Genomic DNA, 19,050 nt, shown 5'->3' with positions numbered 1-19,050 from the left:
ATCAGTTTTCCCATGAGTAGCACCTATTTTAAATTTTTAACACAGATGCATTTAGCTACAAAAATTATCGAGATTCAGCTTCCCACAAAAATGAAGAAACTGAGAAAATATTCTTAAGCTTTTCCTCTGTTACGATTTTCTTCTTGTATTATGCTCTACTCAATTATACAAGACAACCTTCTTGATGTTTGGCACCATTTTACCGGCTTACCAGAAATGAAACATTAGACTATGAGGAAACATTTATCTGCGAATGAGGTATGAAAACAGCAAAAACCTTAATACTTTAAAAATCAGAAGTTTGTTCAAGTTTCTACAAATCTTCAGCAAAAGCAGTATGAGCAAAGAGGTATCCTGTACCACAGGTCTTTATTAAACAAGCATTTAACCATTTGTCAAGAAAAGGTAATTTGGAGTCTTATATAATTATGTCACATTTACATCAGCTAAATGAAAATAAATTCAACTAATAAATTGAATTTGCTGTTTACATGTTTCATGGAATATATCCTTTCAGTTTTACAATACGCTGAATTGAAAAAAACAACAAAAATCAAACAGAAAAACCCCAAACAAAAAAAACCCAAAAAAATAAACATAAAAAACCAAACAAAAAAAGACCCCAAAGAAAAAACCAAAACAAAACAATAAAAAAAATTTTAAAAGAACCCAAACAAAACCACAAACAAACAAACAAAAAAACCCCACCAAAATGTCCCACACCCAAATACGTATTGACAACTTTGGTCTTAAATAGAAAGTTAGGAATAAATACACTGCAAACTTTGAACAGTGTGGCAAAACAGTAGACTGCATTTTAACAGTATACCTCTAACTACAATAAACTGCTTCTAGAAACATTGTTACTTTTGAAAGACATTTCATTGATTCTAAAGGGCTGCAGAACTAGAAAGGCTATAAAATACCAGTTTGCATGATGCAGCTTTAATTTGATTACCTTATCTCCTTGTCCTCCAACGTCCAAGTATTTTACAGACTTCCAAAATTCACATTCTGTTTGTATTAAACAGATAATTAATCACCCACGTGCAAAGTGAAGTTGTAGAGCACAGACTGTCAATGTTATAGTAAATATGGAACCAATATTGTAATTACTGTGTACATTCACATTCCTGTGATTGCACAGTCGGTGGTTAGCAGAAACAGAGCCTATGCCTTAATCTTCCTAGAAGAAACTTTAGAGTGTTAAGAACTAATTAGTTAAGAACTAATAATAAAAAAAAAAAAGCTCCTTTCATTTAATCAAGAGTTTAATTTCAGCTAAGATTCTACAAGATCCTTTATTCCTTCCCCTTATATCCCGGGATACACCTATTTTCATTTCTTTACAAAAATAATTCAAGCTCTAATAACAAATGTTAAACGAACTTGTTTCCTTAGTAAATTATCTATGGAGCCAGTTCTGTATTATATGATATGTCTCAAAATGAAAAGGCATCATTACAAAAACATAAATTTTCTTGAATCTCTAACTTGATTGATTTAATTCATTAGATGATGTATTAAGGAATAAGCCTCTCATTTTAAGGATATGATGATGTCTTATTTTAAGCAACATCTATAAAATACTAAACATATTTTTACACTAAAGTAGTACAAAAAATACAGACATTTTTGCCCAGTAATTTTGCAAACATTTTTCATCTAAAATACGCAAGTCTTTTACAGTGTTCAAAATATCAGCACTTCAGAACAGACTGCTTTAACATCTGCACATCACCAGGGTTTCCTCCAAGGATTTTTAAATGATGCCTGCCTGTGCTGAATAAAGTGCTAACTTGCACCTTGCATTTCAAACTGTGTCCTGAGCAGCCATCCAGTTGGTACAACACCAGCTGAATTCCCAGAGGCCACTGTTCAATCAGGCTTGACTGCAATTATCATGTCAATATTTTGTGCTCCGATATGCAGATATGCACACATGCAAACTGCATAATACCTTCTTCTCCATGGAATGTTGACTTATGTTCAACGTTCTGAGAATTTTTAATGAAAGAGGATATTAAAGTTTCATTAACTGTAGAAAATCACAATTATTTGACCTTAGCCAGAAAGGTTGTACTCTTACGTTGTATTATTCTATCCACTGTATTGAGTGATAGTAACTGGGCAGTCCATTGTATTTTAAATTCAGAATGACAAAATGGTAATGGCTTACATCTTGTTTACATCATTGTCCTGCTGTGATGGTGTTTCCTGTTAATTTGTAAAAGAGTGTTTTAAGTAAGCTTCTGCAAAATGTTTACCATCCCTTCAAAAGATGTGAGATACAGATTTTTAATTTTTTCAATTAACGTAGGCGATCTACAGCATTCATTCATACAGCACATTCACTTATTCTTTTACATTAAATGTACTTGCCATTTTCAGTACATCTGCATATCTTCAGTCACTGAAGAATCTATGCCAACCTGTTTATGTTTCTTCCACAATTTGCTATTCACAGGATGCTGCAAACCACAGCGTAAGCTCCTGTAATTACCTTTCCAAAAATTCTTTGCTTATTTTTGATCTCTTGCTTTTCGGCCATATTTTTGTCCATCTGTTCACCTTTAGACAGATGTAACTCCTCAGCAAGAAGAACAACAAAACATTGGCAATAACATTGAGGTTGCCACTGTTTCTTAAGAGTGGCCTGAAAGGATAAATCCATTCTTTCCCTTTGTTAAGACCTGCCATACAAAGCACACTTGAAATTTAGATGTGGAAAAACCTCTACGTAAGGCAGGCTTGCCAAATGTATTACCTAGCATAATAAAATCCCCATGTACATCTACCAAGTCTTATATCATTGCCACAGTTTGATCATTAATGGATCCTGCTACATCCCCCTTCCAGAAGAAAGGAAAGGAGTCAGCTAGAAGCCCTAGAGGAAAATTAAGTCTGTTGACTTGTCAAGATTTCATGTGCTATAGAAGGAAGAGTCTTAAAGCAGAGCTCTGAAGTCTGCAAAAATACTTCAAAACATTTCATACTCTCATCTGAACCCCATCTCCACTTCAGTTTACACATGCATTTACCTAATAAGAGCTATTTTCTAGCACCTTTTTTTTAAATCATAAAAAAAAACTTTCAAAAGGCAGCAAACTAGAAATAGCATATTCTTTACATAATACTGAGATCAATAGTATTTAAAGTAGCTGGAAAGTATACTAACATGAGTAGTAGTTTTACAATGGCTTGTTTGAAAATACCTGGAGGCTTTTACATATCCCAAAGGCATTTCTCATTTGCACAGTAAAGATAATTTTTTGTTTATATCTGAATATTAAATTGGGACTATAGTTACAGTTATCCAGCAAGAACTGCAAAGACTGCTGAAAAGTATAATATCATTGGTGTATTACAGGAATCAGCAGCATAGCCATAAAAAAGTACAAGTTGCATTTTTACTATTTTAGGGCAGGAGAACTTCTATTTTGGGACCATGAAAGCATTTGAAAATAACAGACAAGTAATGGCAAGTACTAGTATATCCCCCTACATCCCCCAAATTATGTCTATTACATTTTCCTGGTTTGTTCAGAAAAAGATAATATAAGGAATTGTCTAATGCTATAAATATAAATTACCTTACTGTAAAACTAGTACTGCCCACTCCTAATACGTATTTTCTTTTCTTCATCACACATCTGTAGTTTAAGTTGTAATGTTCTAAGTGAAAATTTTGTCCTGCATCTTTTTATTCTTGTCACTGTAATCTCATGAAGAAAGCCTAGCTGTCTCTTTCATCAGTTTAATGAATGAAATGCACTGGACAATACTGTTTGTTTCTTTATGTATATATATATGATCTAGGACACACATGCCTATGCTTTCACAGATTCTGTCTGCTTCCATTACATATCCAGATTATGATCTCGGGCCGTCTCTAACAAAGATTTGGTGGGGACTGAACCATTTCTTGGTTATGGAATTTTTGGTGGAAAGAAAAATGAAGCTATGCAAACATTGATGGGACCCATGTCACAAGAAGCAAAAAAAAAGGTTCAAATCCATTCCATTCTGTTTGTCTCTATCTCAAAATCTCATAATAAGCACAAGCAAGACAGAAAAAGTTATGAACTTGAATATGACTGGGTCTCTGTTGTTCCTAATATAGATGAGAAGGAAAAATAAATTCTGTAAGACTTAAATGGCTTTTACCAGATTTTAGTGTAAATTCTCAATTTCCAGCTCATCTGATACAACTGTGTATAATATAGAAAAACATACTGCAAGCAGCAGAGATCGTCCCAAGTGACATGCTTCAGGAATCATTTTAATTATAACAGTTATTTGATCATCCCACTCTTTAAACCCACGTATTTTTCCCAGATTAACAAAGCCAGAAAATCTGTTGTCCTGTAATCTTCTGTACAGCAACAGTGCTAGATAACAGATTCCCTGTAAAGCTAATCAATGTACTGGAACTAAGATAAACTGATACTATCATAAAAAAGTATTATTTACTCCTACAAGGTAGGGAATAAGACAAAAACTTTTCTGAAAGGATGAGAGTGTGAAGAGGTACAGTCATGAAACTGAAGCTACTTAGGAAATCATTATAGAAAGTAAAACCAGGAAAAGTTAGGATAGAATGCATGGGGCTGTAATTTGGTTGTGCAGAAGGTTCACAGGTAAAGCTGGGCTAGAAACTATTTCCAAAGCAGCAATTAGACCATTGTCAGGAAAAAGAGATGAAGCTACATCAATTAAAGAGAAAAATACACACTATTGGTACATCTGTCAAATCAAAGCAACCCCAAAGTTCAAAGTTGTGATTAATAAAACTCCTATATACTGAATGGGTTTTATCCAAACCTATTCCAGGATTTTCAGGAGTAATGATAACACCTAAAAAGAAGCTGTGGAAGCAATTTCTTCTTTCTTAATTCCGTAATTCAGAGACACATGGAAAAGCTGTGATATAAATGTATAGCCCTGACTTCAAAAAGGTTCTAAACCATTAGCGTAATTCCAAAAGAATAGAGGACATAAAAAAAACTAGAGAAGCATGTTAACAGAAGTATGTTGGGCAGGGTTTCACACACCAGTCACCAGTGCCTCTATACAGTACAAAACACATACAAAAAAATTTCAGCTTATTATCTTGCTAGTGTGCATCAAGGCGGTATATAAGAATGCCATATTCATTGTAACAATCAGGATAATACACAAAATTACTAATTTCTGTTCCAAATAAAGCATAAAATAATTTAAAGCAAGAGACAACTATCACAAAAATATTCCTAGACATGAAGAATAAAAAACAAAGAAGAGAGACTGTATCTTATATAGGCATACAATTCAAGAACTCCAAATAATTAATTTATTGAACATTATTTAAATGTATACTTTCCAACATGTCTATGCTTCAATTCATCCCAATTATTTTTATATGCAACATTAATAAAGAATGTTAGTAAGCCTGAACACCTTCTGCCTTCTTAAGCTTCAGGTAAAAGAACTACAATTTTCCACATTGTTCAGCTATCTATTAAATGTGGTTAGGACAATAAAGTTTTTTAATATTTTCAAGATAATTGTGCTTACATACATGTAATGTATGTTTACACATATTAAATACTGTATTTATATATTTTAAGCAGTCCTCTCATTTTTTTTTAATGTTTTATGAAGGAAGATCAATTCTACCACCACTGTCCTCATGGGAACATGACCAAATCTCATTAGGAAACAAACCATTATGATTTTGCATTTCAACATACATGAAGGACACTATAAATCTGTGCATCAGTCTCCATCATATATGAAAATTATTTCCCAAATCAAAAATACAAACAGTAGTAAAAATAGTATACTGTCTCAACAGCCAAGCTACTACTCCCTGCAGTTAAGTGTCCCAGTACAAAGCCAGCAGTTACTTGATACCATTGGTGACCATATGTGAACTCCCCAGTAATAGCTGTCTTAAAACAAGATGCATGTCCTCACACCATCACTGTCTTCCTCTAGATATGAATCCTTTAGAATATCAGCTCTGGTTCCCTGATCACACTGTATTCTTGGACAAAAATTTTCATTGCTTTATACTAGGCAGAACATGGGACAACACTATAGCAAATAGTGACTGAGAGGGGATCTCATCAATACATACAAATATCTCAAAGGTGGGTGTCAGGAGGATGGGGCCAGACTCTTTTCAGTGGTGCCCAGCACCAGGATGAGGAGCGGTGGCCATGAAGTAAAGCACAAGAATTTCCACCTCAACATGAAGCAGAACTTCTTTGCATTGAAGGTGGCAGAGCACTGGAACAGGCTGCCTGGAGAGGTTGTGGATTCTCCCTCTCTGGAGACACTCAAAACCCACCTGGACACATAACCTGTAAAACATGCTCTAGGTGACCCTGCCTTGGCAGAGGGGCTGTACTAGATCTCCAGAGGTCCCTTCTAGCTGTTTCAATACCATGATTCTGTGAAATGCACTCCTAGCTAAAGAAATTAATGCTATATTTTCACAAGTGAAAGAACACGTACAGATGAAGTCCAGAAAGGAAAGATGTGAACAACAAAACATGCCTTCTAAGATCAAAGCACTGAATGGAAACTCAAAGGAGCCAGGACCCCTCACGAATCTATAAAAAGCTTCAAGTAAAAATGGCATGCCATTTAAAAAAGTCAAAATCCCTTTTTTTCTTTTTAAAAAAACCCACTTTTTCATTTCAAAAGAGGGAACTCATAGCACCCTAAGATAATCAAGTGTTTCAATTCTGACAGCCAATTCATTCACATTCTCCTTATGTTTGGCCTACAAAAATTCTGAATTCGTAAGTATTAGCATTACAAAACAATCAACTGCATACTGTGATAATTAACTAACATTTATAGGAACCAGATAACAGTTAGTATCATGAAGAAATCATCACCATTACTATCCTCAGAGAAATAAGCTGCAGAAGTAAGATCCTGCTTGTCTGTGTTAACAGAGAAGGAAGCTCCTACAGTCAGGTAAAAGTTCTTCCCCCAGAGGGTGGTTGGGCACTGGAACAGGCTCCCCAGGGAAGTGGTCACAGCACCAGCCTGAGAGAGTCCAAGATGCAATTGTACAATGCTTTCGGGTACCTGGTGTGACTCTTGGAGTGTCCTGAGCAGGGCCAGGAGTTGGATTCAATGATCCTGACCTCTTCCAACTCAGCATATTCTACGATCCTATGATAGTTATCTCTTCTATTACCAAGTCCTAACTTTTCACTTCCTTAAGAATTCAGATAAACATAACTTACATATATAACTGTAACCCAACAGCTTATGACACTGGAAAATTACCAGTCATTTACCTCCTCCTGCTCTTCCAACAGGAAAACAAAATATTGCAGTACATTTATAATTTTAAAAATGTATTCAATGGCAGTACAGCAATCTCAGTGAGAACAGATTTTAAAGCAAGCTTCAACTAGCACAAAAAAAGGAAAACTTGTATTCTAGGCACTCTTCTCAAAATTTAACTATTAAACTTTTTCAACACATTTTTAAAATTCTACATAGCTCTCAATTAAAAAGATAAAGAATATGGTATCAGCGGGGGAGGTTGGTTGCTTTTTGGTTTTAGTAGCATGTTAAATCTTCAAACTCATCTTTCCACAACCAAACTGACAGCTCGAGTAAGATCTGGTTTTGACACTTGGAGATGTTTCCAAAGAGACCACACAAATTCTTTATCAGCCTTAGAAATAGGAAAAAAAAAAAAAAGATAAAAACACATTACATATATAATGCCTTTTACAGACAAAAAAAAGTTATACTGAGCATATTCAAAAGACAATTATCAAAAAAACCCTATTCTAGTGAGAATTCCCCGCAAGTTACTCACCATTCCATGAATGACAAAAACACAGCAAACAGGTCTCTTGCATAAATAAAGTTTTAACCGTACAGAATTTTGAAGTAAAACAAACACCTACAATCAACATTAAAATAGTATGCAATGCAACATATGGCAGCAGAAAGTATATTATTCAAACAAGCTGCCTTTTGCTATATCTATTACTGTTATTGACACAATTCCTATTAAATACTAAGTCTGGAATACATGCTTCAACATTAAGCTTTACCACATGCAGCGCTTTATTTTAAAATATGCAGTAAAACAGTCTTGTAATACACACTCATCTAACCTGCATACATATGTATGCAAAAGTTTCTGAACAAAAACCTCAAGTGAGAGCAAGAAATACAAACAGACTTCATAAAGTTTGTGAAAACTAGATGTCAGCTAAAAGCTTTCCCACCTTTGTGTTTTTATCACACATAAGTTATATTTTTCATTGGTGTCTTCCTATTCCAATATGATTTTATTACTGGAAGCACCAATAATAGTTATTTTACAATCCAAACCCATGTATTAATTATATAAAAATGTTAGGGAAGAAAAATAAAATCCAGCAAAAGATGAAGACCAATAAGAAAATATATGTACATAAACCATTGTCCAGACTAGGATGAAACCTACTCAAACAGTCTAACATAAAATTAGGAACTAATAAGCCAAACCCATCATATTGGCAGCTAGGCCTATTCAACAGGCAAAAATAATGAGAGTGCAGCTATGTCTACTTGTTTTTTGGAAACAGGATCATTTAGACTAGAAAAGACATTTTAGTCAATGCATCCAACCAGTAACCTAACATTGCCAAATCCACCACTAATCCCTAATGTCATATCTACATGTCTTTTAAATATCACCAGGGATGATAACTCCCCCACTTTCCTGGGTAGCCTGTTCCAACACCCGACAAGAAATTCTTTCTAATGTCAACTCTAGATGTTAAAAACTAAATTGCCAAAAAGATCTTGCAATTCAAGACCATTATCAGCTTATGCAAAATGCACTACACCAGAAAGAATTCATCTTTCTTAAAAGCAGAAAAATTTCAGCTGTCTTTCACGGGCTGTGAACAGCTTTTAAAATGCTGACTGTTTCTTGAATTTCACACAAAATCAAACAATTAACTAAAAACTTCATGCAGAAAGAAAAGAGGAACAAGATGTTTTTAAAACACTTGAAAATACCACAGTCCTCCTCTATCCAAATTGGGTTACTAGTGTAAGGACTCTTTTCAAAACCAAGTGAACCTGCTGTATGCAAACAAACAGTAACTAACAGTTACTATCAGTATTAGTTACTATTAGTAACTATTAGTTAACTAAACAATAACTATGGTGCACTAAGGTGCACGACCACATTCAATTTTTGAAGAAAGGTAACACAAAACCTAAACTGTACACCATATAATTAATAACTCAAATGACTTTGCATCAGTATCCAAGTCTTTGTTCAATACAAGTGCTAAAAATAGTTTAACTTTCAGCTCAGAATTAAGTTTAAAGATAAACACTAAGCACCATATTGAGTCACTAAGTAAAAAAAAAAGGACAACCTCTCATTTTGTGTTGTCACCTTACACACTTAGTACACTGAATTTTTATGTACCAGTGGGAAAGACTATAAAAAGTGTGCACTTGTTTCATGTCCTCAAAATAAAAGGCACCATCTCCTGAAAATGCCTTGCAAGGCCACCTGAAGAGCTACAATGTGTGCAGACTGTGAACCAGGCATGGCCTACTGCTTCTTCTCAAGCAGAAACAGAATGAAAAAATAAAAATGTTTTTCAGGTTTGGAAGAACTGCTGCAGCCTTCCAAAAAGCATTAGGACCTACACAGAAGCCAGATTCAGAATAATTTTAACATCTAAAACAATCTTGTGTTTATGGCTGGCAAGTCAGGGGGGAAAACAAACAAACAAAACGAACACACAGAAAACAAGCCACAAAGCCAGACTAAACCTCACTAAACAATTGCAAAGAAAATGTGATTTCTTTTTAATTATTTTGAAGGACATAAAATCAGTAGTTCTTACAGCCTATATGACACTACTTTCACAGAACCAATCAGGTTGGAAACAATCTCTGAGATCATTGAGTCCAACCTATGACCTGACACCACCTTAACCATAGCACTGAGTGCCACATCTAGTCTTTTTTTAAACACCTCCAGGGACAGTGACTCCATCACGTCCTTGGGAAGACGATTCCAATGCCCAACCACACTTTCAGAGAAGAACTTTTTCCTAATGTCCAACCAAAACATCCCCTGGCGCAGCTTAAAGCTGTGTCCTCTCACTCTGTCAGTGGTTGCTTGGGACAAGAGACTGACCCCCACCTGGCTACAGACTCCTTTCAGGCAGTCATAGAGAGTGATATAAGGTCTCCCCTCAGTCTCCTTTTCTTCAGGCTAAAACAGCTCCCTCAGCTGCTCCTCACAGAACCTGTGTTCTACACCCTTCACCAGCCTTGCTGCCTTTCAGTATAAGGAAATCCTTGAATCATAGTAACAGGAATAAACCCGGTATCTAGTCCAATTTTAAAATAATTTTAATTCAAATTTCTCATCTGATCAGAAATACAGACAGCAGAAATGACATGAAAACAGTGTTTGAGCATTTTTATATATTTAAGACAGAATTCACTGTGTATTTTATACTAAACTACCAAAAATCACTAACAAATTAGTCTAAGGACCATGAAATCATTACAGCAGTAAGGAGACCCAATAGAACAAAGAAATACCTAACAGTATTCCACCTGAAAACACTCAGAAATCTTGAGTCAAGCAAATAGTCAAAAGTTTCTTATGCTGATTGACGACCTCATGGCTATGTTTCATTAGTTTTGCTTGACTGTTTAAAGACTTGGATCTGCTTATAATCATGCTTCCTTAACTTTCCCCTTTACTGTCCTGAATACAAAACCACAGAAGTAGCTGTTGGGTTTTCAGCTTTTTTTTTTATATATCAGAAGAGCTGAGACCCTTGGGCTTCTGTATGACTCTAAGAAGCACTATCAAACACCGGGAGACTCCCTACCAGCAGGTGTGTTTGCTTTTTGTCCTACCATGCAGATTCCTATACATTTCCAGTCCCAGCTGGGAAACAGCTTGAGGCACTCCAAGAACACAGAACAGCACATAACTTTCAGATACATACTTCTTAGCACAGCTTTCCTCCATTACAAAAAGCAAAGCCAAAAAAATTGGAAAACCACTTTAATAGGTATTTAATTGCTCCTAATGAACAAATACATAGTACATATATGTACAATAAGAGGGAAGTATTCACATCCTTCCTATAGTTTTTGATGAGTATACAGCACGTACTGAGCCTCTGGCAACTGAGTTTCTACCTAAACTTTGCAAAATCTCCCTTTGATAATATAAACACAAAAGATGAAGTTTCAAAGAACATTCCTAATAAAACACAAACACTCAGGTACAAACTACCTCTTTTAACTAAATAAGCACTTTGATTTAACCTCTAAATACCTGTAACTATTCCACAGACTACTTTAAAAGCTGTCCAAAGAAGAGTAGTCAGCCACAAATTGTACTCATGTCAGTGAAATTGCCACTCCTTACATAATTAAGTTCTGTAACACTTCTGTCTGTGCTAAAAGAACAGCAGATGAAACAACACAAAAACCCCTCATCCTAACTGTAAAATAAAAAATCTTCCTTGCAATAAGGAATATTGAATGGGCACTGAACAAACTTCAAAGAAACAGCTACACAGAACAGGCTAAGAGGTGTCCATTAAACAATAAAAAAATAACAACAACCATAACCACAAAATACAAACGATAGCCTTCACAAATCCTTTGGAAGTAAGTGAAAAGTATCTGGAATTTCCAAAATCGCAAACCAATGATATTTCAATATATGTTGTTTATTTTTGATGATGACAAACTGGTATTTAAAGTTACTACAGGAAATTATGAATGAGCATACACAGAACTATAAAGCAATGCTGCAATTCTATCAACAGATATCCCAAATTAAATCATCATATGCCTTTCACTATGTACTCAATATGTACTTGAACTTCTCCAAATGCACACAAAACTAAGCAATGTCCCGCCTAAGTGTGCTTCTGCCAAAAGAATAAGGACGTAAATGCATCTTTAAAAATATGATACCAACCAGTAAAGAAAAAAACCCAACTTAAAAGACAAAAAACCACAACTTCATCTGCAGTAAAAATAAGAAAACTTTACTTCACAAAAAAAAAAGTTTACACAGAAATGTACAAAAATTTTCATTATGACAACAGAATATTACTAAGAAATTAGTCAAGGAATTTTGAGTCATCATATGTGACTTTCTTACCTTTAACATGCCTAACATTTTAATAGTTATTTCATTTAAATCTAAGTAATATGATTAATTAAGCATTTTGTATAATGGAATGAGTATTAGTTAAAAATTATTACAGTTTAAAGACAAAAAGTCTTTTTAAGCTCTTGGCAGAATTCATGGACTTGGTAAATCTCTTCCCTGAATGGTCCTGGGAGCCAAACAATTTCTATGGAAAAAAGACGGCTTAGACAGACTGAAGTTGGCACAGAAAAACACTGCAGCTGTCAAGGCCTGGGATGTATCAATCTTCAGCTCACCCGAAGAACATTCAGCCTACTCAAGTGCACGTTAACAGCTCAAGAGGTCAGCAAGAGTATACCTTGAACAGCTGAGATCTTACATAAAGGTAAAATACAGATGTCATTTGAAAGCTAGCAAAAATTACTCATTACTTACAACATTTCTAATGTCAGATAAAGATGCTCACCCTGCAATCAAGTTTGCATGCCAGAGCTAAAATACTCTGAAAAAAGAAAAGAGGACATTGTGTATTCCCTGAAAAGTGACCTTTTTCCCCTCAGCCTACAGTGAAAGTGACTGTAGTTCATCATACCGAAAGACAAACAGAAATGCAGACTACCTTAAGCTTTGAAAGTGTTCTTTGCAAATAAGCTGGATTTTTTTCTTACTGATTTCTACAGCAGCAAGCTCAGAAGCACCGACAAAAGATAAGCCATTAACAAGCGTTACATGGTATAACTAGCTACAGCATGAGTACTTGTTTCCAAGTGGACCTGTGAATTTATAAAACATCAGCAGAAATGACAAAACGAAGAATGCCTCTGACTTACAAACAGGGAAAGACAAATATCCTTATTTAAAACATTTTATTTTCCTTTTGGAAGGGAACTCCAAGCATAAATATTTCACTGGCTATTTGATATCAAAAGTACCTAAAACTTTATCAATACTGCAGCTGTCTAATGGAAACTTAAAACCATAGAATCTTTTGAATATTTTTATACTGCTTTATCAAGGAGAATTAGCTGGCATCTTTTTTTTAAAGTAATGATACTGAATTGCTAAAGTAAAACTTATAAACTAGCAGTGAAACAAGTATCAAAAGCATAGGCAGTATCTCTTTTCTTTTTTTATCTCACAGAAACTATAGATTCGTAACAGTTTGGGTATTAAATTTACAAGTAAGTTTAGTTTTTTGTTTAGATGTATATCATGCACTGTGTTGAGAACAAGGATAAACTGAAAAACTTCCCCTCTTCAACATAAATTCATACATCAAGCATCTCAGTTACCTGCAATTTGAAATCAGTACTCTTTTGATGTTTCACTATATTAATTTCTAAGTATATTAACTACTGTTAAGTGTTCCTATCATATCTTAAATCTTTGCAGCATTACAGTTTATTATTCACTTATTATTAGTCATCTTCTCAAATCTGGGAGAGAATACCCCCAGGGCAGAAAAATGACAAAACACAAACCCCAACCTCTTCAAAGCCAATCCAAACAACCTCTTCTCCACCCCCACCTCTCCAATCATCTCTACAAAAATAAAGGACACAAACTCTTATTTTAGTTCTTTAATCAGTCTATATCCCCAAGTGGGAAAATAAAACAGTTGGGAGGACAGAGGGAGCTATTGGTTTACTGTTAATTTTCAGTAAGAACTCTATAATAATTACATACTAAAAATTTTCTGTGTTATGAATTGAGTACTTCAAAACACATGATTGTCAGGTTGGAAAAATTTGTACGGGAATCAAAATACTACATAGCATGGGGTGTGAGGGGGGAATGCACAAGATAACTTGGCTGGTATAAGCACTGAAAGCCCTCCAAGAAAATTTTTACTATGGATTGTTTTGGGATCCCCTAACTTCTGGGATAGGTTAGTGCACTTCCAACTAAACAGCTAAGCCTTTCATCAAGCTGACTTATACACTTCACATGCAAGTGACAGACTTGCTTCCCTCTTGATGTCTCACAAGAAACTTTTAAACTTACACTGCTGCACACTGTCAGTTCAGACCTTCTTGACCCTGCTGTGCCAGTGTTTCTTTGTGTTTTCCAGTCACATATTACATTCCTAAATAAGTGGTATCCTCTTTACAACCCAGTCCTGCTGAGTGGTCACAACAAAAAATATTCTTACTTTTTAGAGAATCTATCTTTGAGGTGCTGTGCTTTTCAAACACCTACAAAGTCACCAGAAGATGGATTGGTAACTCACAAGAAAACTTAGAACCTTAGACACACCAGGCTCTTAAAATAATACTGTGTTATTTTTCAAGTTCACAGAAGTCACACACAGTATTGCACTGTTAACATTTAATTACCATGTAGAAATTTGGAAGAGGGATGTAGGTGGCTCAACCAGACTGACTGCTTTTTTTAACAGATGTCATCAGCAACCAAGAGTACTTTCCCCCCATCCCCTCAATTCCTTAATGTTGCAGCATAAGTGATATACAATCAACATGTATTATAGTAAAAAAGAAAAAGTTTCATGTATATTCCAAGCATAATTTTCTATTCAAAAAAATTCCTGTTACTTTGTCTCTATTGGGAGTTCTGGCAACAAGTATACATCTGATTTAAAAAAGGAAAAATGTCGTATACCGCTTTACTTACACTTGTGTGTAAACATACATACACACACACTCCTTTAGAAACAGAATTCTTACTCACTCCTCAGTTGAACACAAACAGGTACCATAAAAATAACATAGTGTTGTCACTGTTACGATGTCAATGCCCTAGAAGTGGTCTAACCAAAAATACCACCCAACTTATACTAAAAGATGCTGTCATTACACAATTTAATCATCATACTCTCAGATTTGTCCATCAGTGTAACAAAAAGACAGCAATGCACTTAACGGAATAATTTTATTACATATTCTTAATTGACACAAATAATCAACTTATTGTGGCATCAATGGACAAGAAATACAAAGTATCTCCTGATGATGGCATAGTCAAAGAATTAACATCACCAAAGGCAAATCAGTAGCATCACAGGAGGCAGGGACAAAAATAAACATCCATTCACTGGTAGAAAGAACTTACTAGATAGACCTGGACCTATCACACACAATGCCACCCTCACTGAATAGCAAAAAGTAAATTACCTTCCTCTTCAGGGAGCATACAGGATGCTCTGCTTCTCTTCATTCACTAAAACAGCCTTCTACCAACAGTTGCTTTTTTGTGAGTACTCAGCATTGTAGATGCGGCACTTAATGAATGCAGGAAATCTTTTCAAAAAGGAGAAAATGTGAGAAATCAAAAGCTTTCTTTTAATCCCTTTCTAGACCAAGGATAAGATAAGTGTTCTGCCAGCTTTCATTTCAAGCTATAACTTTCTAAACTACTTCAATTAAAACTAACCGCAGTCATAGAAGTAATTTAGATGGGAGATGCACAGAATTGGATAGGACATGAATTTTCTAAGTCACATAACTGCTTTCTGTAAGCACTACAAGTCTGAGAGTTACTGTAACAATTCCATCACTTACCTGAGAGCACAGGATAATTTAAAAGCTTCAGCACAGCTCTTAAGAGTTAGTTTTGTTTAAATGTAATACTCTGAATTAATATAATCATAATGCACTTGTGACTTTCAATGCATTCAAGAATACAGGAACGCACAAATAATTTTATTTTACAGACAATATAACCATATGCGTACATTTGGGTATATTCACTCTGAATTACCATGACTAACCAAGTGGGATTTGGGTCCATTATGTCAAGTGCATCTGAAATGACATTGTAATACTTTCCAAATCCTGTAAAACTGTGGACAAATAGGAGAATATCTGCATATCTTTTAAGTCATAAGCTAAACTTCAAATAGTTGAAACAGTGCACTCTTAATAACAGCAAAGCACAAGAAGACTATCGGAAGACACTCAAGAATAGCGTATCTCCTTCTCAAACCAAAATAGTTAGATGGAAAAGCTAGACCAGCTACAGTCAGTCACTCTCCTCTATGCTGAATCTGTAACTACATGGTAAACATAGACATTAAAGTGTGTTCTAGAGGCTTCCTCCGTGCATTTGGGAAAATTACAAAAGCCTACATCTCTGCACATAAAATGCAACTTCCTTTACTGACAATAGCAATGGTTTGTTGCTCCCATAATAGGTATTTTTTTGCACTCATGTCTATCTTATGGCAGTTGGACAAAGTCCCCAGTGACTGGAGAAAAGGGAGTTTCATGTCTTTTTTAAAAAGGGTAAAAAGGATCATGGGAACCACCAATCTGTAAGCATTACCATGCTGCCCAGTAAAATCATGATGAATGCTATGACAAGTTGCATGGATGACAAGAAAGTGCTTAGAGACAGACAACATACTTCACCAAGAGCAAACCATGCCTGATAACCTAATGGTCCTATAAATGGAGTGATTACATCAGCAGATAAATGAAGTGCTACAGATGTCACCTACCTACACTTCCGTAAAGCCTTTGATACAGTCCCCCACAACATTCTTGCCATTTCATTGGAGAGCTAATGGGCTTGATGGATGGACTACAAGACAAGTAACAATTGGGCTGGATGTCCCTGTCCAGAAGGTTACAGTGTACAGCTCTGTGTCCATATGGAAACCAATCATAAGTGGTGTTTATACTGAGACCAGTACTGTTTAATATATTCCTAACTACATATTCATTATATAAACAATACCAAGCTGAGCAGTGCAGTTTCTAAACCAGTAGGAAGGGATGCCATCCAGAGGGAGTGACACTGACAGGCACCGCCGCTCTCTCGAGCTCTGCAGCTTCTGTGCCGGAGCGCGAGGTGTAGCGATCTCTAAAAGGCATTTCCAAAGCGAAGCCGCTCAGCAGGATCGGCTACACACACACGTGTACGTGCACAAACGCACGGATAGCTCCAGTAATATGGGTCAATGGCAAAGAGGCAGGAAGGGTCTTTGCACAAACTTCCACAGGAGCAGTTCATTACTTCGACACTGGAAAGGGGTTTAGAGGCAAAGACCGAGAACAGTAGAGCGTCTAATTTTAAGTACGGGGGGCTGGGGGCACAGGGGTGGTACAAAGGCGGGACTAGGACAAAGAAGCCAATGGGAAAGCTCTGGAGGAGTGGTGAGGGGCAAGGGCCAATGGGGGAAACAGGGAGTGGAGAACTTCCGGGGACAGGGGAACTATAAGGTATAGAGGGGTCGGAGAGGCTCACGAGCCAACCAAGGGAACAGAACTGGGGTAGATTAACATAACAGAACAATGCATCCTGGGAGAAGCCTTTGTGGTCACCCTAACTGGAGGAGGTTCTTTCGGTACTAGGGACTTACAAGAACTCTTTGTCCTCTGTACCACAGGCCAACCAGCCACCACAACAGGCTTGCAAATCTCAAAGCTGAAACAAGGCAAAGTGCAAGGTCTTGCACCTGGGTTGGGCAAAGCCCAGTATCAATACAGACTGTGGGATGAGTTGATGGAGTCCTGTGGAAAAGGAGCTGCATGAACTGCTGGACAAAATGCTGAACGTGAGCATGCACTTGGAGACCAGAAAGCTAACTGTATCCTAGGCCCACCAGGTCAGACAATTCTCCCTCTCTAGTCTGCTTCTGTGAGACCCCGCCTGGAGTGCTGTGTCCTGCTCTATGGACCTCAGCATGAGAAAGACATGGCCACATCAGCACAGGTCCATAGTTGGGCCACAAAACTGGTCAGAGGTGTGGAACACCCTTCCTGTGAAAACAGGATGCAAGAGTTGGGTTTGTGCTGCCTGGAAAATGCATACAAGGGTCCTGATTGCAGCCTTCCAATACCTAAAGGGCGTGTAAGAAAGACAGAATTTACCAATGCCTCAAGTAACAGAAGGGTCAACAGTTTTAAACTGTACCCTTTTCAATTTAAAAATATTTAAATTTAGATTAAATATAGATTCAGATTGAACATAAGAAAATGTGGACAACAAGGTGGTGTGGCAACCGAAGAAGATTGCAGATCCCCCCATCACTGAAGCGTTCAAAGACATACTGGGTAGCGTTTTAAGCAACATGACCTACTGAAAGACATTCCTGGCCAGGGAGGCTGGACTAGATGATCTTTAAAGGTCTTTCCAACCCAAGCTATTCTGTAACTCTGTAATCTCTATACCAAATTTTGAATTCCCACTCGCATGCTGGGGGCAATTTGAAATATTCACACACAGACATACTATGAATAGGTAACTACTTTATGAAGCACAAAAATATACGTTTTTAAAAAATCTCACTTTTAGTTCATCTTCAGTTTTACTTCTATATTCTAAACCACTATTTTTCAAAAGGAATGCCAGGTATGAAAAAATTTCATTACATTTAATTAAAATTCGTCAGAAGTAAAAAAAAAGTAGAAGAAAATAAATGTAGCTATTCAACAACAGTACTTCTACATATAATACATAAAGAGTAAGGCCTCTATTAACAACACCTGTACTGATCAGACTCATGTGATTTACACTCCTTATGGCAAAATGTAAGTGTATAAAATAACAAAAAAAACACCCAAAGCACTAAACAGCTGGCATCCCTTGGCACCAATAAATATGTGGTCTTGGCTTAATCACTAATAAAAGAAATTAGCATTTAATGAACGGAAGGATTAAACACTTCTCTCCATTTTGAAAGAACAGTATGGATATCAACAATTTATCCACAAGAAATACTGACACACTCAAATTCTCAAATTGGTAGTTTACAAAAATTTCAATTTTGGTCACAAAGTTGGATGGGTAAGAACAAAGTTGACATAAAAATACAGCACCATGGAAGAACTATGTTCTCGTGTTCTGGTTTTTTGAAGTTTTTTTATTTATTGTTACTTACACTTCTCAGATATTGATTAAAAATATTTCTAATATGT

General features: G+C 36.0%; 1 protein-coding gene across 1 annotated transcript in view; it reads right to left on the bottom strand.

The window, feature by feature from the left end:
* Positions 1-19,050, bottom strand: part of CNTLN (centlein) — a gene marked incomplete at both ends in the record, with an annotated part of 190,581 nt that overhangs the window by 165,094 nt on the left and 6,437 nt on the right. Inside the window, 1 exon segment of the mRNA XM_082301670.1 lies at positions 7,599-7,687. Coding sequence (XP_082157796.1) covers positions 7,599-7,687 — 89 coding nt within the window.

The sequence above is a fragment of the Coloeus monedula genome, assembly GCF_965178545.1.
Source record: "Coloeus monedula genome assembly, chromosome: Z".
In the NCBI taxonomy this organism is placed as follows: Eukaryota; Metazoa; Chordata; class Aves; order Passeriformes; family Corvidae; genus Coloeus; species Coloeus monedula.
Note: the sequence above shows the minus strand (reverse complement) of the source record. Positions and strands in the feature narration are given on the sequence as shown.